The sequence below is a fragment of the Suricata suricatta genome, chromosome 2 (genome assembly GCF_006229205.1).
Source record: "Suricata suricatta isolate VVHF042 chromosome 2, meerkat_22Aug2017_6uvM2_HiC, whole genome shotgun sequence".
NCBI classification, from domain to species: Eukaryota; Metazoa; Chordata; class Mammalia; order Carnivora; family Herpestidae; genus Suricata; species Suricata suricatta.
The window spans coordinates 12,119,262-12,147,125 of NC_043701.1; the positions used below are offsets into that span (position 1 = coordinate 12,119,262).

The window sequence follows — 27,864 nt, forward strand, 5'->3', positions numbered from 1 at the left end:
AAAGTAGAAATTCTATAATATTGAAGACACTTTCACTGGAAATTTGTCATGCTCTTTAACTGATGGGCATTTTCAAAAAACTTCTAATATTTAAGGAATTTTCCACCTTGAGAATTCTGCCTCCCCAAGGAAAAGACTAGAAATTCTCTTTCAAAATCTTCCTTTCAACCAAGGCTGAGGCAAGTGGCTTGTGCTGGGCTAATGAGGTGTGCCTGTGACCCAGAAGAAAGTGAAGAGAAAGAGGTATCATGTGGCATCCAGGATGGTGAAGAGATATTGTTTTGGAGGCAGTAGGTACAGGCGACCTAAGGGCACCCTATGCTCAGTATTGAAAGTACAGGCTGCCAGACATGTGCTAAGGGCAATGGAACCTCCCACCAGGTAATTAAACTATTGTTCCTAGCCACATTGCCTACACACCTGAGACTCTTAGCCCTCTTGAACTTTCAATGATTCACTAATATCTTTCAAAAGTTTGTTTTCTTCTTAAGCTCCCCAGTTCAGGTTTTTATTGAAATATAATTCACAAACAATGACATTCACCCTTTCAAAGTGTACAATTCAGTGGTTTTTAGTATATTCACAGAGTTTTGCAACCATCACCACTATCTTATTCCAGAATATTTTCATCAACCCCAAAGGAAGACATCACTCATCTGTGGTCACTCCCCATTCTCCTCTCCTCCATCCTTGCAACCACTAATCTACTTTCTATCTCTATGGATTTTCCAATTCTAAACATTTCATATAAATAGAATCATACAATGCATGACCATTTGTGTCTGGCTTCTTTCGCTTGGCATAATCTTTTCAAAATTCCATCCTGTTCTTGTAGGTATTAGACACCCTCAGGTATTGGTACCTCATTCCTTTCTATGGCTGGATCATATTCATTACATTGATACACTACATTTTGTTTATATACTCATCAGTTCATGTACATTTGGGTTATTTCTACTCTTTGGCTATTATCAGCAATGCTGCTCTGGACATGCATGTACACATTTTTGTGTGGATGTATATTTTCAATTCTTATGGTATATACCTGGAAGCAAAATTTCAGGATCCTATGGTAGCTCTATTCTTAACTTTATGAAGACTTGCAGAACTGGTTTCCAAAATGGTGGCAGGCAACACTTTACATCCCCACCAGCAATATATCAGGGTATGTAGTATATATAGGACACTGGACATCCTATATATAATGAAATATAAGGGCATGCCATCATTTAATGGCATCTAAGATCCATAAGTAATATAGTTGACATAGTAGTCTGTTTGTTTCAAATGCTCAATGTATAGCAAGTACACACACACACACACACACACACACACACACACACACACAGAAACTTGGTTTCTACCTTGATGAACTTCAGGAATGACATATCTACCTTATCTTTCATTCCAGTAAAAGAGAGCCTTTGTTAGAGTGAAAATGTACCAGGATCTCATTTCAAGTTGGGACGATATCTTGGCAAGAGATCAGGAAAGGAGATTAATTGCTACACAAGTTCATTTTATTCTTTGTGTGATATTTTACTTTTGGCTCCTCATAGCCCATGCTTACTTATGACATCATTTACATTATAGTGCTGACCAACAATCACAGCTATACTGTTTCCTAAAGTGCAGAAATTAGCTAACTTTGCCATCCTTTCTTGCTCACTAGCAACTGGAAGATACTGGGTCACATGCTTGCATTGACCAATAAAAAAGAGGCATTTTGAAGGGAAGAAACAAGCATGCAATCCAGTATCTTCCAGTTTATTAGCAAGAAGGTACGGTGAAGTTAGCTCTTGGCAGAACTTATAAAGTGATCAAAGCAAGCAGATGGTTGAATGGTCAATTCAGACACCACAATATGTATCGTCCTTAACTTTCAAAGCACCATCCTCCAAGACAAGAGGCAAAAATCTCAGTGATATTGGTGCATTGACAAGAAGGTTGCAGATGCATATCTGCCAAGGCCAACACAACTTTGCCTTTGTAGGTATTTATATTAAGTCATGTTATAATAAGGATGGTTTTTATAAGAAATGGAATGAATTTCTTCCTCTTTTAGTCAGAGAGTGTCAGATTGTTACTTCTTTATTTTGGCCTACCTACAAAGACATAAAGTAAAAGTATGTGATCTCGGGGAAAGAGAATATCTCAAAAAGACTCCAACTTTTCTGCTAATAGCTGGCCAGGAGTTACAAGTGTAGGTCCATGTTTCTGGGTCTGCTTCAAGGTAGCCACAAGTGTATACAGCTCCAGGGGTAGTGGTACTTACTTCTTTCCCAAGTTTTTATTTAAATTCCGGTTAGTTAACATACAGTGTAGTATTAGATTCAGGCATAAAATTTAGTGACTCACCACTTCCATACATACCAGGTATTCATCATGACAAATGTCCTCCCTAATCCTCATCACCTATTTCATCTGTCTCTCTACCCACATCCCCTCTGGTAACCATCAGTTTGTTCTTCATAGTTAAGAGTCTGTTTCTTGGTTTTCTTCTTTCTTTTCCCCATGTCCATTTGTTTTGTTTCTTAAAATACACATGTGAGTGAAATCATATGATATTTGTCTTTTCTCTGACTGACTTATTTCGCTTACATTGTACTTTCTAGCTCCATTCTTGTCGTTGTAAATGACAAGATTTAATTCCTTTTTATGGCTTAGTAATTTTCCATTGTGTGTAGATATACCACTTCTTCTTTATCCATTCATCAGTCAATGGATATCTGGGATCTTTCCATAATTTGGCTATTGTTGATAGTATGCTGTAAACATCTAGGTACATGTATCCCTTCAATACATTAGTACTTTTGTATCTTTTGGGTAAATACCTAAAAGTATAATTTCTGGGTCCTAGGTAGTTCTATTTTTAACTTTTGAGGAAACTCTGAAGTGCCTCTTAACGTGTGCTCTGGGGACCAACCTCTGGGAGATCCCTGAGATCTCTTCAGGGGGTGTGTGAGATAAAATTATTTTCATAAAAACACTAAGAAGATAATTGTCTTTCTCATTCTTTTTCTTTCCTGAATGTACAGTGAAGTTTTCAAGAGACTACATAGCATGTGATATCACAAAAGATTGAATGTAGAAGCACATTTGAAGTTTGGGGATTTTTCTATTAAATCAGATTTTGAAGAGATTTGTAAAAATGTAAAATAATGCAATTCTAATTATTTTTGGAATATATAACTATTTTAATTTTTTAAGTTTTTATTTGAATTCTAGTTAGTTAACATATGCTATAACATTACTTTCAGGTGAACAATGAACTATTTTAAGTTTTAATATCAATAGCTATAAAAAATATCAACAGATATAACCCCATGAACAAAAGCTCTTGGAATCCTCAATAATTGTTAAGAGTATAGAGAGCTCCTGGGACCAAAATGTTTGTGGGCTGCTGGTCTGGCATACTAATTTTCAAACTTTTTACATAAATATGATATATGAAAGGCATATGAGGGTACATATACTCCACTCAACTAAAGACTTTAAGTGTATTTGTTAAATATTTTAATATATTAAGTATATATGTATAGTACATATATTTAAAGTTAATTATTTTGTATTGTTTAGAGAGAGACAGAGAGAGAGAGAAGAGAGCATGTGAGTGGGAGAGAGGCAGAGAGAGAGAGAGAGAGAGAGAATCCCAAGCAGACTCCATGCTTAGTGGGGCTCGATTCCATGACTATGAGATCATGACCTGAACCAAAACCAAGAGTCAGATGCTCAACTGACTGTCATCCAGGCACCCCTTAAAATTCTTTACTCAAATGGAATTCCAGTGTGTAACTGAGTGAAATGACTGAAGCCAGGGTGCAGGGTTCAGATCCCTGCCAATCCACCTTCTTCCCTCTTCTAGAGAGCAACACAGAGCCTCTTTCCAGAATTTGAAAATTACAGCTTTACTCTGACACCAGCAGTTTGCAGATGAAGAAACATCATGATCCCAGAGAGACAAAATGACCTAACCAAGCCTCCTGACCCCAAATATTGATTCTGCGCTCTTCTCACACAAATGAAAGAAGTAGAAAATGCCTGATCCCGTGGACCAAACACTTGCGATGGGGTGAGGCAGGATGCAACCTTCTACCTACAGGACAACTCCGCTCAAAGAGCGAACCATGGGAGCCATGGATCCATTCTTTCACTGCCCCCTCCCTGGAACTGCTGAGAATCATTTCAGTCCTACACTAAAGGTCTTCATGTTCCTAAGGAACTGGCTATTTAAAAGCCAAAAGAATGAATGAATTCAAAAGACAAGTGACTGACTGAGGCTTGGGAATGCTTAAAATTGTTACAGGTAAAAGACACTGAGTTGCTAAACTGAAGTCTGGGAAGCAGATGTGTCTTAATCTAGGAATTCTTGAACTAGGGTCCCCAGAGCTCCAAGAGGCATAACTTAGGGAATCTGCAAACATTGATGGGAAAAAATACATCTTTTTTCACTCATTTCTAACTGAAATTTAGCATTTTCTTAGATTATAAATGTGGATAGCAAAGTGTGGCAATTTTAGCAGTACATGAGTCAAAATCAGAATCACAGATATTTTCATATCACTTTACGAAATGGTAGCAGATATCTCAAAATATTGTTTATGCTGATAATCACATGGAAATTATGATTTTATGAAGCCCACCCCTCAATCTTATTATTTAATGTGATAATTTAAAAATCCATCTCCTGTTACTATATTAAACTCATATAAATGTATTTTAATATATTGGGATTCCTTAAAATTTTTGAATGTTTATTCTTTACAGAGAGAGAGAGACAGACCATGAGCACAAGAGGGGCAGAGAGAGAGGGAGACACAGAATCTGAAGCAGCCTCCAGGCTCTGAGCTGTCAGCACAGAGCCCGATGTGGGGCTTGAATTCATTGAGATTCTGACCTGAGCCCAAGGTGGATGCTTAACCAACTGAGCCACCCAGACATCCCAGGATTCCTTGAAAATGGTACGCATTTTATTTTATGCCTCTAGGAACATCAATCTTCGAAGGGCTTCCGTAGGCCTCATCAGACTGCCAATGAGGTCTATGACACTACAACTCTGGGACAGCCTCACTCCGGGATGTGGTGATTAGGATTCTCTTGTCAGACAGAAATCCTCTTCTTGAGCATTCAGTGGCAACCAGAGCTAACTCCCACCAATGTGGCCTTGATGATAACATAAACACTTCTCAAATATTAAGTGAATTATACTTTCCTTCTGGTAGCCTTCCTGGGTAGATTAGAGGATAGCTGATGTTTCCCATATGTTTAAAAATTTATTTAAATTTTAGGTAGTCAACATACGGTGCAATAATGGTTTCAGGAGTAGAATTCAGTGATTCATCACTTACCTGCAACACCCAGTGCTCATCCCAATAAATGCGCTCCTTAATGCCCATCACCCATCTAGTTCATCCCTCCACCTTCTTCCCTCAGACAACCCTCGGATTGTTCTCTCTCTTTAAGAGTCTCTTCTGGTTTGCTTCCCTCTCTCCTTTTCCCCTGCTTCCCTTACATTCATTTGTTTTGTTTCTTAAATTTCACACACGAGTGAAATCATGTGATATTTGTCTTTCTCTGACTGACTTATTCTGGTTAGCCTAATACACTCTAGCTCCATCCATGTCATTGCGAATAGCAAGGTTTCATTCTTTTTGATGGCTGTGTAATATTCTATTGTATGTATTTGGCACATCTTCTTTCCCCGTTTATCAGTCTATGGACATTTGGGCTCTCTCCGTGGTTTGGTTATTGTTGATAACACTATAAACATTGGGTTGCATGTACCTCTTCAAATCTGTATTTTTGTATTCTTTGGGTAAATACCTAATAATGCAATTGCTGGATCATAGGGTAGTTCTGTTTCTAGTTTTTTGAGGAACCTCCACCCTTCTCTAGGGTGGCTCTACCAGTTGCATTCCGACCAGCAGTGCAAGGAGATTCCCCTTTCTCCACACCCTCATCAACACCTGTTGTTTGTGTCATTAATTTTAGCCATTCTGACAGATTTGGGGTGGTATCTCATTGTGGTTTTGATTTGTACTTCCCTGATGATGAGGGATGTTGAGCATCTCATATCTTCTTAGATTTTATTTAAATGTTTATTTATTTTTTGAGATAGAAAATGTGAGCAGGGAAGGGGCAGAGAGAGAGAGGGAGAATTAGAAGCAGGCTCCAGGCTATGCGGTGTCAGCACAAAGCCCAACACAAGGCTGGAACTCACTGACCATGAGATCATGACCTGAGCTGAAGTTGGGATGCTTAACCCACTGAGCCACCCAGGTGCCTACCATATATATTTTTTGTTAGAGGAAGGAGCAGCGAGAGAGGGAAAAAGAGAATCTGAATCAGGTTCCATGTCCAGCATGGAACTGGAGCGGAGCTTGATCCCATGACCGTGAGATCACAACCAGAGCTGAAATCAAGAGTCAGAGGCTCGACCAACAGAGCCACCCAGGTACCCTGAGCATCCCATATTTCTGATTAAAGGCGTCTCATGATACTTTTCCTTGTTTCTCTGGTTGCATCATTAGTTCAAGCCCTCATCCAAGAGCCCCTTATTTGGCTAATTAGAACATTAAGCCAATTTAACAATACTATTTTCTCTAACCTTAGGCAGGGACTGACACATGAGTGCACAAGCAGACTCTGGCCTCCTGGTGTTTAAAAAATAAAGAGAGAGAGAGAAAGTCTTAGGGAAGTAAACACTTGTTTCCAACACACTCATTTTCCAGAAATACCAAAAGTAGATCTCTCCGTTGAATATTAATATGTAATTATTTTATCCCAAATTTTAACCATCTCATATTATGACCCATAGTGTTACAGATTCTGTTTTTGCTGGTTGACCTTCTACCAGATATAGCAGCTGTTATGATGAGTAAAACAGCAACAACCCCTCACATACACTTCCCCACACACCTCACCTCAATCTTATGAACGCCCGATGCCGGAGGTGTGAGGGGAAGGGTGGATAATCATAAATCTGATCATCTCATTCATGGACTAAACCCCAGGAACTCTGATGCCAAAGAGAACAAAGACCAACTTACAAGCGTTTGCCAAACGAGAAGACTTAACCCCAAAGGGAGGTTACCCAGGGTAAAAATGTCACTAAGTTCAAAATTTCCTGTAAATTGGCTTGTTTTATTTTTCTCTGACATTTAAGTTACATGCACTTATGTGAACTGTGGTTATGTATGTTAGGTGCAGAGCAAGGAAATAACTTTACCCATTTTGAAGTACGCCATTGCAAAAATAGGTTTCATTTTTTACATTCAAACTTCCCCCTCCAGCTTTCCTGCTTAAATCTCATGCTTACCCCAGTTCTCATGTGCTAAGTGAGGCCCCGCCCTGTCTCCCTGCTTCCTTTCTCCTCCCCAAGAGGCTACTATTCCTGAGATTTCTGCATTTTCTCCTTACATGTAATGATTGCTTTTATCACCATCTTCTGTTTCCTCTCACCTTTCCTGCTAACCTTTCCTGTGTTTCCTTTCCTCCCCCTTATATCGTGCTATTGCACCCTTCTCCCTATAACCAACTAGCAGATGTTCTTTCTGGATACTTTCTTGAGGCCTTAGTCAACCCCAGGACCTGTAACTGACCTGGAAAGCTTTTTTCTTGTGTATTTAGCAAGAGTGGGGCCCATTCCCTCATTACACACACATGCACACACACACACACACACACACACACACACACACACACACATGCATGCAACTTCATCATGGACCCAGTCCATCTTCAGTAGATGTTGTGTGATAAGTTGTCATTACCATGTTAATCACACAGGGACAGTCAGACAACCTACAGACTTCCCACACTTCCCTACAGCCAATCTCACTGGGCTAAGACTTGGACAAAATACATAACAAAATTAATAAAATAGCCGTATTGGGCATGAACCAATTAACACCACACAATACTTTTAAGAGTATGAAGTATAAGTAGTTTGAAAGCTGTTCATAATCAGTATCTTGCTCTAAAAATCCAGAGTGCTTCTCCACGTCAGTGAAATGAAATTATGGAGGCTGATGTTTTTGCTGGTCATATCAATGCTTAACACCTGTTGGAAACCAAAAGGAAAAATAGTGGGTATCTGGTGATTGAAATTTCCTTCTCTCAAGCAAATCAGATGCAAGCCAATGGTCCACATGCCACTCTGCTACTTTCAAATGCATTGCTATCGGGCAGGCCTCAAATTTTCAGGTGAGGAGGGTGTTTCTTGATTCCTTAGAGTACAAAGCTGGTTCAGGGATATGGAAAAGACAACAGGCCCTAAACAACGCAATACAAATGACTACAGAGAAACAACTGCATAGACAAATGGGAGAAGAAGCCCTTATCCCCATCCCACACAACGCTCCTTTGATTTCTTCCTTTTCCTGTTCCCCCATAGAGACTTGGTGCTTATTCAGTGAAAGTACAATGGTTCCACTTTCTTCTAGGCAAATGCTTTCCGTACATGTCACCGCAGGTGCAGGTGTGAGCTTGTGTAACAGCCCATGATCAGCAACAGTCCATCCGTCAGCAGCAAAGTTGGGCAAAGTCCTTCATGAGGTCTTGGTAAGGTTCGGGGAATTGGTTAACAAGAAAGCCACAAATATGAGGAAATGAATGAAGAACACAAACCTGGAGGAAAATTTTGTTTCAGGCCTTGTAATCAGGAAGGATTATGAAAGAAAAATCAATTCTAGGAAAAAGCAAGAAGCAAGCACACAAAGAAAGATCCACTTATGGTGAGGCTAGGTGTTGGAAACGCCACACTGCATGATGGCAAGGTGCACATTTTCCACGTATACAACACTCACAAACCCAGGATGTGTTTTGCAATCAACAGCCTTGGGATTACCCATGACGGTTGTTATTATCTGTGCAAGCATGAACCTCATTGCTGTTACCGGTGTTACAAATGGAGCAACTACAAACCACTTAAAGATTATTTTGGGAAAGAATATGAATCCTAGCTGACAGTGAGATAAAGAAAGTTCTAGGATGAAAACTTGTATAAAATATGTTGCTAGCTTTGTAGAAAACTCCATAGATATTAGAGGAAGAATTTTTATGAAATGATCTATCACCAATGCTTCTGCTAGCACAGAGGAAATACCTTAACCCATTCACCCCACAGATGTTTATTTTAAATAATAATAAATAAAATAATTTAAAATATTTACATAAAATTTACATAATAAAACATGTGCTATAAATTGATTAGGGTATTTCTAATTTTCCTTCACATTCAGAGTTTACCTAAATTACTTTGATGCAGATTTGTCAACGTCTGTGTGTCTCTACCCAATATTTTCCTCTGTACTAGCCCTAACATTAAAAGGATAAAATGCTTGGCTTAAAGAAAGTTTGCAAAGCTCTCTATGTGTTCAAAGTAGAAATTTTAAATGACACTAAAGCATAGTATCATACTTCTGTAATCCTCTTCTTCTTGTCCTGGTACATGAAATAATGGGGCAACTTATATTTGATGAAATGTGGTAGTTTGAGCTGTTTGGGAAGTTGATCTTTGAGGCAGAGTGAAGGAATAAAGATAAGGTTTTATATAAATTTGCAGACAAGAAAAACATATATGGAAAGTAAGACTCCAGACCCTCAATTCCCAAAGGGCTCTGCAGGAAGGGAGATAGGCAGGAGCTGCCCTGGGTATCTCAGGATTGGGAAGTGCCACTGGGACTTTTCACCGGTCACAAACCTGTGATGCAGGGTCGTGAGTGAAGGTGGGCGTGATAACGGTGCCTCCCGCAGAGATGCTGACACTGGAAACAGGGACGCTGCCCACTCCCCAGATCTCCACGTAGCCCAATTTCAAAGGGTTTGTATCCGTGATGTATTTGTTAAAAATTATATGACTCTGCATCATATTCTGTCAATTAGAGATAAAAGAAACCAGAGGCAAAAATCCATTAAAATTTTTCTCAACCTTTTTTTTAGTCACAAATGTAGATCATGAAGTAAGACACCATGAAAGTCACCATCTGGTGCCCTTGGTAAGGCAGACCATGATTTCAGCCCTCTATCTCCTGCTTCCAACTACCATCCAACTTTGCTTTGGCTAAGCACCTGAAGGGTCTCTAGACTCACCCTGAACTCTAAGGAGACCAAGACTGTCAGCTATCAGGAATCTCATACATAAGGATATATTTTAAATTCTACATGTAGAGAAGTCACAAAATGTGCAGGCCATTCCAAGGCAAGATAGGACAAGGGCTAGGTAACACAAAACGATCTGTCCACCTGTGCCTTGGTGAACTGGAATACCTTACTGATGAAGCATGAAGGGGTTTAACCACAGAAAACTTCCTGAGAGTATGCTAAATGTCCATCTGAAATCCAGAAGAAGGGAACGACGCAAAGGAACGAGATGAGCTGGAAAGGGATTCTAGGAGGTGCTCTATGCCCTTATGATATACAGCATCTAACTACACCACCAGAGCTCTGTTCCCTTCACAGTATCAGTTGCACTCACCTGGCTGGCAGAAAAGTTGGCCAAGTAGTAGAGTCCTTTTCCATAAGTATCTGCAAAGGAGCAAAAAGGTAAGCATGATCTGGAGCTATGCTCTTGAATTGTAATTGCTTGCTTGTGAAGAAAGAAGGGATGATTTTTGTTTGTTTTTCATTTTACTCTTCTTTATAGAGTTCCATTCTGTGAGATTAGCCAGACTTTGCCTCAAACTCTGTTTACACAAAATGTTTTTTAAGTGTTTTTGAGAGAGAGGGAGAGAGAGAGAGTGAAAGAGCATGCATGTGCAAGCAGGGGAGGGGCAGAAAGAAAGGGAGAGAGAGGATCCACACTGCCAGCTCAAAGCCCAACTCAGGGCTTGAACCAACAAACCATGAGACCATGATCTGAGCCAAAATCAAGAGTCAGACACTTAACTGACTGAGCCACCCAGGTGGCCCATACACAAAATGTTGGAAATGAGTATCAGTGGATCTAACAGAGTCACCTCGTATCATGCAGGTCTACCTTATTCATGGTCTACCATTCCCAACATCTCCCTGGTCACCTCAGAATTTCCAGGTTCCACCTGCTAAAGGCACACATATGTGTACATACATGGATATACACCCTCATCACAAACATCAACACTGGTGTCTTGGTTAGCTTATGTTGAAAAGTTTTAGATAATTTTTTCAAAGCAATCTCCAGAGAACAAAGAATACAAAAGAAAAAAAAGAAAGAAAGAAAAAGAAAAAAGAAAAAGAAAAAGACTTCTTTGTCCTGGGAGACTATGAGCTCAGTATATCTAGTCTAGGTGTCCCCACCCTACCTCCTACCTTTGGGGCTTTCTCATGCTTCCCCATATTCTGGACTCCTTCTTGTTTGTTGTCACGCAATCAGAGGGCGTTGGCTACCCTCTAGAACTGTGCTGTCCTAGACAGTAACCACTCACAATATATCTGTTTAAGTTAAAATTAATCATAATTAAACAAAACTAAAAATTCAGTTCCCCAGATGCACTTGTCACATTTCAAATGCCCAGTGGTCACCTATACCTAATGGCTTCCATATTGGGCAACACAGATATAGACTTATTTCTGTCACTGCACTGGACAGCATTGGCTTTGACATAGCTAATGATAATAAAGGCTTCCTCCAAGAAGGTTACCAATTCCACTAAACTCCTAATGGAAAATCCTCCCAGATAAATAGCACAGCTGATAGAGGCATTGCCTTTCTTATTGGGATAGTAAACCACGTAATTAGGGAGCATGCCCTTGAACTTAAACCATAGGGAAGTGTATCTCAGTTGGCTATAAAGAGAATTTTCCTATGGCTTCTACACTGCTTTCTCCCACAGTGAATTAGGACAGTTGGGTAATGGTGAGAGATTCAGAGCCATGCTTCCTTTACATGCGGCATAGACATATACAGTGTGTATTATGCACTTAACATAACAAATGGCCACCTTTCAAAATGCAACATTATGTTTTTTGAATGTTTATTTATTTTTGAGAGAGAGAGAGAGACAGAGTGTGAGCAAGGGAGGGGCAGAAAGAGAGGAAGACACAGAGTCTGAAGCAGGCTCCAGGCTCTGAGCTGTCAGCACAGAGCCCGATGTGGGGCTTGAACCCACAGACTGCGAGATCATGACCTGAGCGGAAGTCTGACGCTTAAACGACCCAGCCACCCAGGAGCCCCAGAATGCAACATTGTTTTAACATGAGAAAGCAAAAGCGCAGGCCTGCCCCCCAGTCAGTGGTATTGACAGTCCAAGGCGACCCTTACTCACCAATGCTTTGCCCGTCATCCCAGAAGAGGCAACCTTCAGCGGTGCCCTCATCATCCAAGGCGACCTTGAAGCCAATGAATTTCTGCCGGCTGCAATGATGTAGGAAGAGCCATTAGCTAAAACCAAAACCACAAACCAAGGGTTTTCATAGAAGCGTAACAGAAATGCCTTGTGGTGTAAAGACCGGGTAGTAGTAGGATTCAAGAGACTTGTTGTCTGGTTCTAGTTCTGTCTCCAGTGGCTATATGACTTTATGTCAGGAATGAACGAATGAGTGAATGAATGAATGGGATTTTCCTTTAGAAGTGCTCGAAGAGCCCTGCAAGACATTGCAAGCGAACCCACTGGATCTGTGAGAACAATCCTGAAATGATCTTTCTCTTTTCATGAACTAACGTCCTGAGCACCTGTACCGTGAGCTCCACTGACCAGTGTCCTAAGTTCTTCAGTTTTTAACTGACCTTCCTGAATTAAATGAGCATGGATCTAAGAATTTTAGCTTGACATCAGGCAGACATGGATTTTAGTTCCTGCTCAACTAGTTGCTAGTATGTGACTCCGAGTAAATCTCTTAGCCACTTGACGAGTCTCTTTGCTCATCTATAAAATGGGGATAATAGTATTCTCATCAGGGTTTATTTTTTCCTTTTGTTAAGAAAAATAATTTCCAAACAGAAACCTCCATACTAGTAGAGTTTTAGGCACACAGCAAGTATTAACTTGATGTTAGCTATTATTAATTATCATATAGACTTAGGCCTAGAATTTTAAAATCCTTTTATATATGATGTCTCAAGCATCAGTTGTGATGTGACTTACACAATTTTCCAGTCACAGTTTTCTTAGTAGAGTCCATTAAGACGCAGAAAGTCTTCTAAAACTAGCATGAAACAGGTTGGTCCATGTTTGATTTCCACTTCAAGTGTGAAAAATCAGACCTATCATCTCACCCACTTAAATATAAAATAGCTGTCAACAATTGTTAAAGAGCGCAGACACTGAAAAAGGTTAAAACAACGAGGAAACAAACAAGTAAAACAACGTCTGTAGTAAAATTCCTTTTGGGCCTGAGAGCACTGCTTACCAATCGGCAGACTTCCCCAGGATCTGAGCTAACTGGCGGTAAAGGAGAAATCCTGTCAAGTCATTCACCTTAAGTGGGTGTTCTGTGCAGGCTCTTGCCAGGGCAGGATGGAGCCCCCACGGACATGTAGGTTAATGTGGTCAAGAGGGGCCGGCAAGGATCTCCATTCTCCCCTTGCTTTAATGTCCACACCCTGAGGGCCAGAAGAAGGTAAGACAGGATGAGGGAGTGAACAGATCTCACTGAACATGCATTTACCAGACGCCTTGTCCACTTTCCTGAACTTGGTGCCTGTCCGTGACCCTTCAGCACACAGCTGTTACTACACTCCTCGATATTCACTCAGCTACTGTGTGGACTCTTGCATGGCTGCTACAACAGGGCGGCAGGACTCCATGTCTTTCAAGGTTTCTACCCTACTTAGGACCTGAGGTCGTAGTGTGGATCTCTGCCTACCCTCACTCCACATCCTGTTTCTGCTAGGGGAGGCTGAGCAATCCTGCTACTCATTTCTGATTGGCTCCTGATACATGCCTTACAATGGCATTACTAGACATTCTCTTTCACTTTGCCCTGCTCCATCTCCTTTCACTGCCTCCACTGCCCCCCTCCCACCAACTTAACCGACACCTGACTCCTACTTGACATGATTAAAAGGAGCTGACTCACTTTACAAACCCTCATCTTTAGCTCACTACAACTTCCTTTATGTTTATCGTCTTTAGCTTGCCTCCTGTGTGGCAGGGTCTCTTACTCTGAGCCAGGCTTGGTTTCTGAGACACAGCCTTCTACATTTCTTCAAGCTCGGGCAGGGCTTCCCAGCTCCAGCACTGTGGACATTTGGGGCCAGATGATTTTCTATGTGGGGGCTGTCCTGGCTCTTCAGATGCCTACCTGTGACCATCCACTAGATGCCCCCTGCCCCCACCACCACATGTGACAACCTAAAGGTCTCCAGGCATTGCCAAATGTCCCCTGGGAGATGAAACGCCCCCATTTGATAACCGCTATTTTAAAGGTAAGGAGGGAAGCTCCCCAACACTCCTCCACTTTGGTCCCTTATCTTCATTTTAGACACATTCAGCCTGTAAAAACTATAGGGACAGGTGGTCAGAGGGTGCACGGTGACGGGTGCATGCTCCTTGGGGTGGACTCTGCTTCACGGGCCTGCCTCAGGGCTCCAAAGTCAACAGGATTTAATAAAAATTCCAGCCCTACATCTCTGGGCTTCTTTAGGTTTCTCACTGATAACATGAAAAAATTGGATTATGTGATCTCTAATGACATTTTACTCTGATGAACACTGGACATTTCCTCCACTGATTATCCCTGCTGTCAAGTGCAACTCGACATATGTAAAACCGTGAAAGTTATCTCCCTACCAAATTCTTTATTTCTCTCCACAATATTTCATTCTACCACATGTTAGGTAAATATGATGTGACTTTAATCTCATGATGACATTTCTAATACCTAATGTGTCACAAGTTTGTCTACTTTCCAGCAGATGGTTTCTGACCAGGCTAGTCTAAGGTTAAATGGTTAAATATCCATTAAGATAATAACTGTAAGATAAAATTTTAAAGCAGCATTATTTAAAAAAAAAAGGAATAGACAACCCAAATGCCTTTGCACAGGGGAATCTCATCAACTGCATAGTCATCGATTATGCTGGAGAAGCACTGTTTTAAAAACCCAACATATGTTCTATACTGACAACAAAGAAAATGGCCACAAGTAAATAAAGCCTTTAACTCGTACACATTGCCTGCTCTTAAGCTTCACAAAAGTAGGTAACCGGGTAACCAAAAAGACAAGGTGGAATAGTCCCATGCTTCTCCTCTCCTGAATAAAGTCTACAAACTATAGTGTCCAATATGACAGAAAGGAGGGGGATTGGGTAGAAGACACTTCACGGAATGCTCAATCACATAGGCATGCCTGACGCAAGCAAAGAACTGGAGAAGGCGATGTAAAGGGCTGGTTTTTGTAGCTTATTTGGAGAACATAAGAGTCAGGGCAGATGAAGGCCCAGCCTTACTGAAGCAGACCCCATCTGTGAAGAATTTCAAACTTTCCTGCCTCAAGGCACCTGCTCCTTCACAAAACAAGTCAGGCCTAAAGGGCCAAGCTAACTGATTCTGCTACTCAGATCACATAGACAGGACAGTCCAGGGATGGAAATTCATAGCTACCAAGGCAGCTATGATAGGAGTCATGTTCCTGGAGAAATGGGAACCACTCACCAAAAGAGGAGTCTCACATTTTTTTTAAATGTTTATTTTTTGAGAGGGAGAGAGAGAGAGGGAGAGAAACAGAGAGGAAGAGAGACAGAGAGCAAAAGGGGGAGAAGCAGAAAGAGAGGGAGATAGAGGATCTGAAATGCTCTTTGTGCTGACATCAGAGAGCCTGATGTGGGGCTCAAATTTATGAACTGTGAGATCATAATTTGTGAGATCATGACCTGAGCCAAAGTCAGACGCTTAACCTACTGAGCTCCCCAGGCCCCCAGGAGCCTTACATTTTCCACCTATTCTTCACTCATGGCATTTGGTTATACCCAAGTTCCATTGGACAGAGCAAAAAAATCACACAAAAATTGGTAGTTATAAAGCTAAGTGGGACTTCCTTATTTTTTCTCTGCTGTTTTCCTTCTCTTTGCTTTTTTTTTTTTTGGTCCTATTTTCTGGATAGGTGCTATAATAATTTGTTCTTAAACAAAATTTTAAATTTCTGTATCATGCCTTTTACTTCCAAGGTCTTTAGTCACTCAGCAAGATGGTAGAGAAGTAGGTAGTTTCATACTTCCCGACTGCATCTATCAAACAAAGAAGAGCTGAAGCCAAGAGACACTGAACCACAAGAGTCTGGGAGGAAAAGAGACAGAATCCACTAAGAAGACAGCCTCATAGGGCTACCTCAAGAAACAAGCCAAAGTACATGGTAGAGAGTCCCAAATATCACTACAAGTAGGGAAATAAAATAACCAAAGGCACAATAAGAAAGAAAAGGGACACCATTAAAAGAACACTTCCTCAATGGACAGGCCCTGGACAGGCAATGAACCTTCTTTAATATAGCAATACTCACAGGTGGAGAGCACATAACAAGCTTTTAAAACTGAAGGGGGAGGGAGAGGGCAGAAGGGGGTGATGGTCATGGAGGGGGAGCACTTGTGGGGAGAAGCACTGGGTGTTATATGGAAACCAATTTGATAATGAACTATTAAAAAAAGAAGGAAAAATATTTTAAAACATAAAATAAAATAAAATAAAACTGACAAGAGACAGAAAGCTAGCCAAAATAATGAAATGGAAGAACTCTCTTCTAAGGAAATTCCAAGAAGAAGTCACAGCTACAGAATTGCTCAAAACAGATATAAGCAACATAATTAAGCAAGAATTTAGAACAAATGTCATAAAATTAATCACTGGGCTTGAAAAAGGCATGGAAGACAACAAAGAAGCTATTGCTACAAAGACTATGGACCTTAAAAATAGTTGTGATGAATTTAAAAATGCTATAAATGAGGTGCATAGTGCAAAGGAGGTGGCCACTGCACAGACTGAAGAGGCAGAGAGAAGAATAGGTGGATTAGAAGACACAATTATAGAAAAAGAGGAAGCTGAGAAAAAGAGACATAAATTGATCCAGGAGCATGAAAGGAGAATTTGAGAACTGAGTGATAAAATCAAATGGAACAATATCCACAATATAGGAATTCCTGAAGAAGAAGAAAGTGAGAAAGGGGCTGAAGGGGTACTTGAACAAATTATAGCCAAGAACTTCCCCAATCTGGGGAAGGAACAGCCATTGAAATCCAAGAGGCACAAGAGAACTCCCCTCAGATGTAACTTGAATCGACCTTCTTCATGACATATCATGGTGAAACTGGCAAAATATAAGGATAAAGAGAGAATTCTGAAAGCAGCTAGGGATAAAAGGGCCCTAACATACAAAGAGAGACCTATCAGAGAAGTTGCAGACCTATCTACTGAATCTTGGCAGGCTGGAAAGGAATGGCAGAAAATCTTCAATGTTATAAACAGAAAAAATATGCAGCCAAGAATCCTTTATCCAGCAAGCCTATCATTCAAAACAGAAGGAGAGATAAAGATTTTCCCAAATAAACAAAAATTGAAAGAATTCATCACCACTAAACCATCCCTACAAGGAATCCTAAGGGGACTCTATGATGGATATGTTGCAAGGAATACAAGGTACCAGAGACACCACTATAAGCATGAATCCTACAGAGAACACAATGACTCTAAACTCATATTCTTCAATAATAACACAATGTAAATGGACTAAGTGCTCCATTCAAAAGACATCAGGTAGCAGAATGGATAAAAAACCAAAATCCACCTATTTGCTATCTACAAGAGACTCATTTTAGACCTGAAAACACCTTCAAATTGAAAGTAAGGGGATGGAGAAATATCTATCATGTGACTGGAAGTCAAAAGAAAGCCAGAGTAGCCATACTTATATTGGACAAACTGGACTTTAAAGTAAAGGCAGTAACAAGAGATGAAGAAAAACATTATATAATAATTACAGGGTCTATCCATCAGGAAAGGCTAACAATTATAAACATCTACACACTGAATACAGAAGGACCCAAATACATAAAACAATTAATCACAAACAGAAACAATCTTATTGACAAGAATGTGCTGATTGCAGGGGATTTTAATACTCCACTTACAGCAATTGATAGATGAACTAGACAAAAATCACTAAGAAAACAATGGACATGAATGACACTTTGGACCAGATGGATGTGACAGATATATTTAAAATGCTACATCTTGAGGCTATGGAATTCACTTTCTTCTTGAGTGCACAGGGTACATTCTCCAAGATAGACCACATACTGGGTCATAAAGCAGCCCTCAATAAACATAAAAGAATTTAGATCATACCATGCACACTTTTAGATCACAATACTATGAAACTTGAAATCAATCACAGGGAAAAGTCTGGAAAACCTCCAAAAGCATGTAGGTTAAAGACCACCCTACTAAAGAACAATTGGATCAAGCAGGATATTAGAGAAAAAATTTAAAAATATATGGAAACAATTGAAAATGACAATACAACAATCCAAACTCTTTCGGATGCAGCAATGGCGGTCCTAAGAGGAAAGTATATTGCAATCCAGGCCTATTTCAAGAAACTAGAAAAAGCACAAATTCAAAATCTAACAGAGCACCTAAAGGAACTAAAAGGGGAGGAGCAAGATCACCCCAAACCCAGCAAAAGAAGAGAAATAACAAAGATCAGGGCAAAAATAATATAGAATCCAAAAAAAAATAATTGTGCAGATAAATGAAACCAAGAATTGGCTTTTGGAAAAAATAAACAAAATTGATAAACCTCTAGCCAGGCTTCTCAAAAAGAAAAGAGAGAGCACCCAAATAGACAAAATCATGAATGAAAATGGATCTAGTACAACCAATCCCTCAGAAATACAAGCAAGCATCAGGGAATACTATGAAAAATTATATGCCAATAAACTGTACAACCTAGAAAAAAAGGACAAATTCTGAAACATACATGCACTACCAAAATTTAAAGGGGAAGAGATAAAAAATCTGAACAGACCCATAACCAGTGAAGAAATGGAATCAGTTATCAAAAGTCTCCCAACGAATAAGAGCCCTGGACCAGATGGCTTCCCTGGGGAATTTTATCAGACATTTAAAGCAGAGTTAATACCCATTCTTCTCAAGCTATTCCAAAAAAAAAAGAAATAGAAGGAAAACTTCCCAACTCATTCTACGAAGCCAGCATCACTTTGGTTCCCAATCTGGACAGAGACCCAGCGAAAAAAGAGAACTACAGGCCAATATCCTTGATGAATACAGATGTGAAAATACTCAACAAGATACTAGCAAATCAAATTCAATAGCATATAAAAAGAATTATCCACCATGATCAAGTGGGATTCATTCCTGAGTTACAGGGCAGGTTCAATATTCGCAAATCCATAAACACATTAACCGAAAAAAAAAAAAAAGATAAAAACCATATGATCCTGTCGATAGATGTAGAAAAAGCATTTGATAAAACACAGCATCCTTCTTAATAAAAACCCTTGAGAAAGCTGGGATAGAAGGAGCTTACTTAAACATCATAAAAACCATTTATGTAAAGCCCACAGCTAATATCATCCTCAATGGGGAAAAACTGAGAGCTTTACCCCTGAGATAAGGAACAAGGCAAGGATGTCCACTCTCACCACTGTTGTTTAAAATAGTGCTGGAAGTCCTAGCATCAGCAATCAGACAACAAAAGGAAATAAAAGGCATCAGAATCAGCAAAGATGAAATCAAAATTTCACTTTTCACAGATGACATGATACTCTACATGGAAAACCCGACAGACTCCACCAGAAGCTTAATAGAACTAATCCATGAATTCAGCAAAGTTGCAGGTTACAAAATCAATGTACAGAAATCAGTTGCTCTTTTATACATGAATAATGAAGCAACAGAAAGAGAAATCAAGAAACTGATCCCATCCACAATTGCACACACACAGAAAAAGACATAAAATACCTAAGAATAAAACTAAGAAAAGATGTAAAAGATCTGTATGATGAAAACTATAGAAAACTTATGAAGGAAATTGAAGAAGACATAGGGAAATGGAAAAATATTCCATGCTCATGGATCAAAAGAATGAACATTGTTAAAATGTCATTGTTACCCAAAGCAATCTATACCTTCAATGTAATGCCAATCAAAATTGCACCAACATTCTTCTCAAAGCTAGAACAAACAATCCTAAAATTTGTATATGGAACCACAAAAGACCCTGGATAGCCAAAGTAATATTGAAGAAGGAAACCAAAACAGGAGGATTCACAATCCTGGACAGGAGGATTCACAATCCTGGACTTTAGCCTCTACTACGAAGCTATAATCATCAAGACAGTATGGTATTGGCACAAAAACAGACACATAGACTAATGGAATAGAATAGGGAACCCAGAACTGGACCCACAAATGTATGGCCAATTAATCTTTGACAAAGCAGGAAAAGAGTATCCTCTTTAGCAGATGGTGCTGGGAGAACTGGAGAGCAATATGCAAAAGAATGAAACTAGATCACTTTCTTACTCCATACACAAAAATAAACTCAGAATGAATGAAGGACCTTAATGTGACACAGGAAACCATCAAAACCCTAGAGGAGAAAGCAGGAAACAGCCTCCTTGACCTCAACTCCAGCAATTTCCTACTCAACACATCCCCAAAGGCAAGGGAATCAAGAGCAAAAATGAACTACTGGGACCTCATCAAGATTAAAAGTTCCTGCACTATAAAGGAAACAATCAAGAAAACTAATAGGCAACCAACTGAATGGGAAAAGATAGTTGCAAATGACATATCAGATAAAGGGCTAGTATCCAAAATCTATAAGGAACTCACCAAACTCCACACCTGAAAAATAAATAATCCAGTGAAGAAATGGGCAGAAGACATGAATAGACACTTCTCCAAAGAGGACATCCAGATGGCCAACAGACACATGAAATGATGCTCAGCGTCACTCATCATCAGGGAAATACAAATCAAAACCAAACTGAGATACGACCTCACGCCAGTCAGAGTATCTAAAATGAACAAATCATGAGACTATAAATGCCGGCGAGGATGTGGAGAAATGGTCACCCTCCTACACTGTTGGTGGGAATGTAAACTGGTGCCACCACTTTGGAAAACAGTGTGGAGGTTCCTCAAAAAATTAACAATAGAAGTTCCCTATGACCCAGCAAGAGCACTGCTAGGGATTTACCCAAAGGATACAAGAGTGCTGATGCATAGGGGCACATGTACCCCAATGTTCATAGCAGCACTTTCAACAATAGCCAAATCATGGAAAGAGCCTAAATGTCCATCAACTGATGAATGGATGAAGAAGATGTGGTTTATATATACAATAGAATATTACATGGCAATGAGAAAGAATGAAATCTGGGGGCACCTGAGTGCCTCCGTTGGTTAAGCTTCTGACTTCAGCTCAGGTCATGATCTCACATTTGTGGGTTTGAGCCCCGCATCGAGCTCTGTGCTGACAGCTCAGAGCCTGGAGCCTGCTTCCAATTCTGTGTCTGCCTCTCTCTCTGTCTCAAAAATAAGTAAAAAAATAACATTAAAAAAATTTAAAAAAAAAATCTGGCCATCCATAGCAATGTGGATGAAACTTGAGGGTATGATGCTAAGTAAAATAAGTCAGGCAGAGAAAGCAGGTACCATATGTTTTCACTCATAAGTGGAACAGGAGACTCTTAACAGAGGACCATGGGGAGGGGAAGGGGGAAAATAGTTGGGGAGAGGAAGGGAGGAAAACCATGAGAGACTCTTGAATACTGAGAACAAACTAACTGAGGGCTGATGGGGGAGGGGGAGAGGGGAAGGAAGGGGATGAATAGGCATGGAGAAGGGCACTTGGGGGGATCTTCAAGAACTATTATTCAGTGAACTAATCAAGGAGCTGAAGAGCATGTACCATAAAACACTACTTGTGTAAATAAAAAAAGAATACACATATGCTAATCTATGTACGTATTTTAATCAGCAAAGATATATAACAGATTGTTAATGGGGGTTAGCTTTGGAAGGGGAGCCAAGGGTTGGGAAATAGGAAAAACAGTAAATTTCACTTTCCACTTTCCAATGCTTGCCCTTCTCCAATGTCTGGCTTCTTATCAGCAGAGGTGTTTCCACTTTCCTAGTGTATTTTTGGCACCCTATATGTCTTTCAAGGTACCTTTCCAATCTTATATTCCCCCTGGGGGTCTTTAATCCTTTAGTACATCTGCATCTCTTCTTCTAAATTCTGATGCCATGTTTTAACATTCCACAATGCTCCTTATACTGCATAAGTAATTTGTTCCTTTTCACACGATCCGATAGTGGACTGGGTCTCATAGTGCATGCATGTCCTCTAGAGCTGGAATCGGCACACTTTGTGGATGAAGGACCACATAGTAAGTATTCCAGGCTTTGCAGGCCAGATGGTCTCAGGTGAAACCACTGGACTCTGCTGTTGTGTTGTGAGTACAGTTATTGTGGATAATAAGTAAACAAATATTCATGGATGTGTCCTAATAAAACCTTATTTATAAAAACAGGTATGGATCCGATTTGGCTGTGGCTGGTCGTGGGCCAACTTCTGCTCTCATACAAAAGTAGTTACCGAAATGTATGGAGATTAACTAAGAAGGCACTTTTCCATTAATCCCAACCATGGAATCTTCATTTGAATTTAACATCAAAACTTAATTTTTTTTCTACATGTCTAGCTCCATCAATCTGTGGCTTCCTAAGTGACTTTTTTTTTCCTTTCATTCCTCAACCAAACTCTTTTATCTAAAAGCCATGTATAAAATCAGCAATGTCAGGACACTGTCATTAGGTCTCACACATCACTTTCTTACATATAGTACATATGATTATGTACATAAGCACGAGCGTTGAAGACACGCAAATATCAGCTCCAGGCTAGAAGGGGAACTCTGCGGGGAAACTGCCGGTCTTCCAGAACCGGGAGCTCAGTAAGGTGGCTTGCACCCGGGTCAGGCTGGGGCTAGAGTGAAAGAAGCCAGGTGCCTACGGTGCAGTTTGAGGCAGTGCTCACTCTCAGGGTCATGCAAACGCTGGCTCCGCCTTAAGAAGGGGTCCCTTTTCAAACTTCATGCCCAGGCCCCTCACTTGCTGCACCAGGGAACCTCACTCTACTCAGGATCACAGACTGCTCGTGGATGGGGCAGACAGCATGCAAATTCGGGACAAAGGCTAGGTCACTTAAAACCAGCTGGCCGCTCCCTCCTGGAAAGCCCTGGTTGGAAAGCACAGAGGAGAGTCCTAACTAGGGCCTCCAGAGGGCAGATCCAGCCCAGAAAAAAAAAAAAAGTGTGTGATGGGGTGAGTGTCAGGGAAGGACTCAGGGCTCCATGAAACAGAGAAAAGGAGGAAGACTTCCATTGTCCTTGGACAGTTTTTACCTAATCCCTAATCCCACAGCAAAGCCACTGACTGAAGGAACTAGAGTATGCTGCTGTTCCCCTTTGCTGTATTGCCAGCCCTCTGCCTTGCCCTCTGCTGAAAAGTCAGAAGGGTTGGCCCGTTACAGGGAGAGGAAATGCCTCCTTTGATTTTCCTCAAAAATCAAAGCCTGACTTGTGTCCCTGCAGGAGTAAACAGCCCTGCGGTTGCTTCGAAAGGCCCTGTTTTCCCAGCGGAGTCTCCCGGGCTCAGCCTGGCCTGCAAATGTTCTAGGACAGAGAATGATGTGTTCATCTTGCATTTTGCATGCACCTGCATTGCTTCCACACACAAGGGTTGGGTGCCATACCTCCGTGTGCATTTTGCACACTGCCTAAGGAGATTACATTTAACAACTCTTTGAACATCTCCCCTATAGAAGGAGACATTTAATAAAAAGACAGAGAGGAAATGCCCCTATACATATGAACTTACAGTCTCGTAAGGGACGATCTGAACAAAATCTACAGTTTACAGTACAATTTCAAGTGTCTTCCAGCATTGCCATTACACACCATTGTGAATAGAGGTGGTGTAAAGATAAAAACTCATACATAAAGAGCACTCACAAAATAAGTTATTTTATAACAATTCTATGAGGAGGGTGCTCTATCCTACTTGCAGGTGAAAAAAACTGAGGCTACAATGTTAAAAGTGACTTGTCTAAGATCATACAGCGAATGAGTTATAGCGCCAGAATTTGACCAGTGGGCTGTCAGATTCTAAAGCCTGTGCACACTACCATTTTTCCCAAGTTGGATGAATCATCAGAAAAACTTACCGTGTAGTAGTCATACCAGCGGGCTCTAGGGAAATATGCAGTGACGTTTCTGGCATTCTAAAATGAAACACAAGCAAGGCTTGGGCAAGGTAACCAATTTGTACAATAAAAGGGTCAAAACAACAGTGGTGGCCTTGGACCCACATGCTCATTTTTTAAGAGGCCAGCAGTGCTGGGGAAGCCTTTCTTCCCTCCCTTCTCCCCAAACGAGAGATTTGCCTGCCCCAAACTGGCAGTTTCCATAAAGCCCTTTGGGATCCGAACTTTGGGGGAAAATCATTTGCTTATAGAGTCACCCCATATTCTCTCTAAAGAGACAAACTGAGTTTGGGTCTTGGGCAGAAAAAAATTTTGTAGATTTTATGGTACCAGTACTTCAGGGATTATGATTAGTGCAGTAAGTTTTGGAGAGAATGCAATTGGCTGGTATTTTAATCAAAAATCTATACATCAATAGAAAAAGTGAAGATAGTGCTTTTGCTTCCTGAGGATGCCTTATAGAAGGAAGGGAAGGGCTGGCTGGCAACAAGATTATGCGCATGGTTCAAACGATCCTGAAAAAGTTGTTTTAATGGAGTAAGAGACCACATCCCAGGAGCCCCAGCAGACCAGGCCTCTTGTCGCCTCCAGTCACTGGGCCCCACAGCTGTAATTCTCTACGCATCAGAGGCCTTCCTACTCACAGCCTCCAGGACAGGGCTGACCAGCAAGGCCTGGCCCAGCAGAAACTGACTGTCCACATCCCAGGTCACCCGGTCTGACACAAACCTGGAAAGAGAAACCAAGGTACCACAATCAGGACCCAAACAGGGCCTCAGGTCAAGACCCGGAAGAAACTCCTCAAGTTCAGACCCAAGTAGGAATCCAGCTGCGTTCTTCATCTTCCTTACTCTTTCCCTACGTCTCCCTTTAACCAGCTGTATACTTACTTTCTGGCTACCATGTTCTTCAAACCCCAGACATGGATGGACTTAGACATGTTCTCATCTATCAATTCCTCCATGTTTATTAACCATCGCACGTTTTAAAGGCAAGAACGGCCTTCAGCCCTCACATCTTCATCCCTCACATCTGGCCTTGTTTTGTGACTCAAGCGGCTACAAAAGATAGGTAGCTATTCTTATGCGCAACTTAGAAAGAAATTATTCTGTGCTATATTGTATCACTTTAAATTTTTTCATTCAGTAGTCTTTTGCCAAGGACCTAGTACATGACTGACACTGTGCTAAAAGGAATTATTATGTATGGTTTGTGCCCAGAAAGCTTAAGGCAAAGGACAATTGTGTCTTTAATTTAAATTGGAGGAACTTTTTCTGCAAGAGCCACCACATAGAATGATATTATTCCTTTGACATTGCGATTCCAGCTTGACACTCACTCATGGAGAAGAGGCCGGACGACAGTGCTGCCCTCCGTGTGGGCCATGTGCATCAGGGTGTAGAGGTACGGCAACAGGGTGTATCTGGTGTGCAGGACACGTCTGGAAATATTCACGAAGGCTGCATCCCAGGACACAGGGTCTTGCCTCTACAGGAGGACACAAGAATGTTTAGAGCTCACTATGGGGACCTGGGGACCCAAGGAAGTCACTGAACGCTTATTACTAATGAAGATCATATATAGCTAAACTGAAATTGATTATAGAGGACACTAAGAATACTGTTTTTAGAGGTTATTTTTCACAAGACTAAGAATATTCTTAATATACTGAAAGAAGTCACTGAAGCTTTCCCAAGACAACTGATTAAATTTCTCCATAAGACATTCTTTTGGGGATATATTTGGTACAACACAGCCTAAACAAACAAACAAAGTAATGTAAAGAACACTGAGGAATCCGATTCACTGAAACACAATGATCTTTCCAAGTACGTGTTAACCATTTGTATGTCTTCTTGGAAAAATGTCTATGTGGGTCCTCTACCCATTTTTTATTCAGATTGTTTGTGGCTTTTTGCTATTGATTTGAATGAGTGTCTTATATATTTTGGATATTAACTCCTTTTCAGATAGATGGTTTACAAATATTTGGGTGCCTGGGAGGCTCAGTGAGTTGAGGGTCCAACTTTGGCTCAGGCCATGATCTTGTGGTTTGTGGGTTCAAGTCCCACATCAGGCTCTGTGCTGACAGCTCAGAGCCTGGAGCCTGCTTCAGATTCTGTGTTTCTCTCTCTCTTCCCCTCACCCATTCACCCTCTCTTTTTCTCAAAAACAAAATAAAGCATTTTTAAAAACTTTAAAAAAACAAATATTTTCTCCCATTGCATAGGCTTTTTTTTCATTTTTTGATTTTTTCTTTTGCTGTGCAGAAAATTTTGAGTTTGATATAATCCTACTTTTTTATTTGTATTGATGTTGTCTGTGCTTCTTGTGTCATGTCCAAAGGAGTCATTGCCAAGAACAGTGTCAAGTAGCTTTTCCCTATGTTTTCTTCTAGAAGTTTTATTACAGGTCATACATTTAAATTACTAATATGTTTTGAGTTAATTTTTGTGAGTGGTTATAAGATAGGGTCCAACTTCATTCATTTGAATTCGTGATTATCCAGGTTTCCCAACAGCATTTATTGAAGAGACTGTCTTTTCTCCACAAGTATTCTTGGCTCCCTTCTCAAACTATAGTAAGTGCAAAGCTGTATTTCTGTAGTTTTAATTCTATTCCATTCATCTATTTTTATGCCAATAGCATACTGTTTGATTACTAGAGCTTTGTGATATAGTTTGAAACCAGGAAGCATGATGCCTTCAGCTTTGTTCATCATTCTCAGGGTCGTAGTTCCATATGAGTTTTAGGATTTTTTTTCTATTTCTGTGAAAAATGCTATTGAAATTTTGATAGTGATTGCATTGAATCTATAAATAGTTTTGGGAGGTAAGGACATTATAATAATGTTAATTCAAATCAATGAGCATGGAATATCTTTCCATTTGTTTGTGTATTCTTCAATTCCTTCCATGAATTTCTTAGAGTTTCCAATATCTAGATCTTCCTTCTCCTTGGTTAAATTTATTCCTAAGAATTATATCGAGTTTTGATGCATTAGAAATGCATTCAATGCCTCCTATGCTAGTATGAAAGGGATTGCTTTATTTTTTTTCAGATATTTGCTGTTCATGTATAGGAAGACAAGTGATTTCTGTATGTTGATTTTGTATTCTGCAACTTTGCTGAATTAATTGATTCATTCTAATAGTTTTTTTAAATAATATCTTTAGGATTTTCTATATATAAAATCATATGCACTGTAAACAGAGACAATTTTACTTTCTTTCTGAAATACTTTGCATTTCTTTTTCTTGATGACTGCTCTGACTAGGATTTCCCAGTACTATGTTAAATAGGAGTAGTGACAGTGGGCACACTTGTCTTATTCCTGATCCTAGAGAAGAAGCTTTCAAGCTTCCACCTTTAAGCATAATATTAGGTGTTGTCTTGTCACATATGGCCTATATAATGTTGAGGTACATTTCTTCTATACCCTATTTGTTGAGAGCTTTGATCATGGAAGGAGGTTATATTTTGCCAATTTTTCCCTGCATGTATTGAGATGATCATATGAATTTCATCTTCCATTCTATTAATGTGGTGTGTCACATATATTTATTTGTGTATGTTGAATTACCTTCACATGCAATGGTTAAATCCCACTTGATCGTGGTGTATGATTCTTTCAATGTGTTGAATTCAGTGTGC

General features: G+C 40.2%; 1 protein-coding gene across 3 annotated transcripts in view; it reads right to left on the bottom strand.

Annotated features, from left to right (window-relative positions):
- Positions 1 to 7,122: 7,122 nt before the first annotated feature.
- LOC115277969 (maltase-glucoamylase, intestinal) overlaps positions 7,123 to 27,864 on the bottom strand; it is a 103,060-nt gene continuing 82,318 nt past the window's right edge. For all 3 annotated transcript variants that reach the window (XM_029922397.1, XM_029922391.1, XM_029922402.1), the window contains 8 exons: positions 25,550 to 25,698; positions 24,855 to 24,939; positions 24,172 to 24,228; positions 13,398 to 13,522; positions 12,246 to 12,334; positions 10,478 to 10,527; positions 9,704 to 9,874; positions 7,123 to 8,062 (listed from right to left, as the gene is read on the bottom strand). In XM_029922397.1, coding sequence (XP_029778257.1) covers positions 7,979 to 8,062; positions 9,704 to 9,874; positions 10,478 to 10,527; positions 12,246 to 12,334; positions 13,398 to 13,522; positions 24,172 to 24,228; positions 24,855 to 24,939; positions 25,550 to 25,698 — 810 coding nt within the window. In that variant the 3' untranslated portion in view covers positions 7,123 to 7,978. The remainder of the gene's footprint in view (positions 8,063 to 9,703; positions 9,875 to 10,477; positions 10,528 to 12,245; positions 12,335 to 13,397; positions 13,523 to 24,171; positions 24,229 to 24,854; positions 24,940 to 25,549; positions 25,699 to 27,864) is intronic.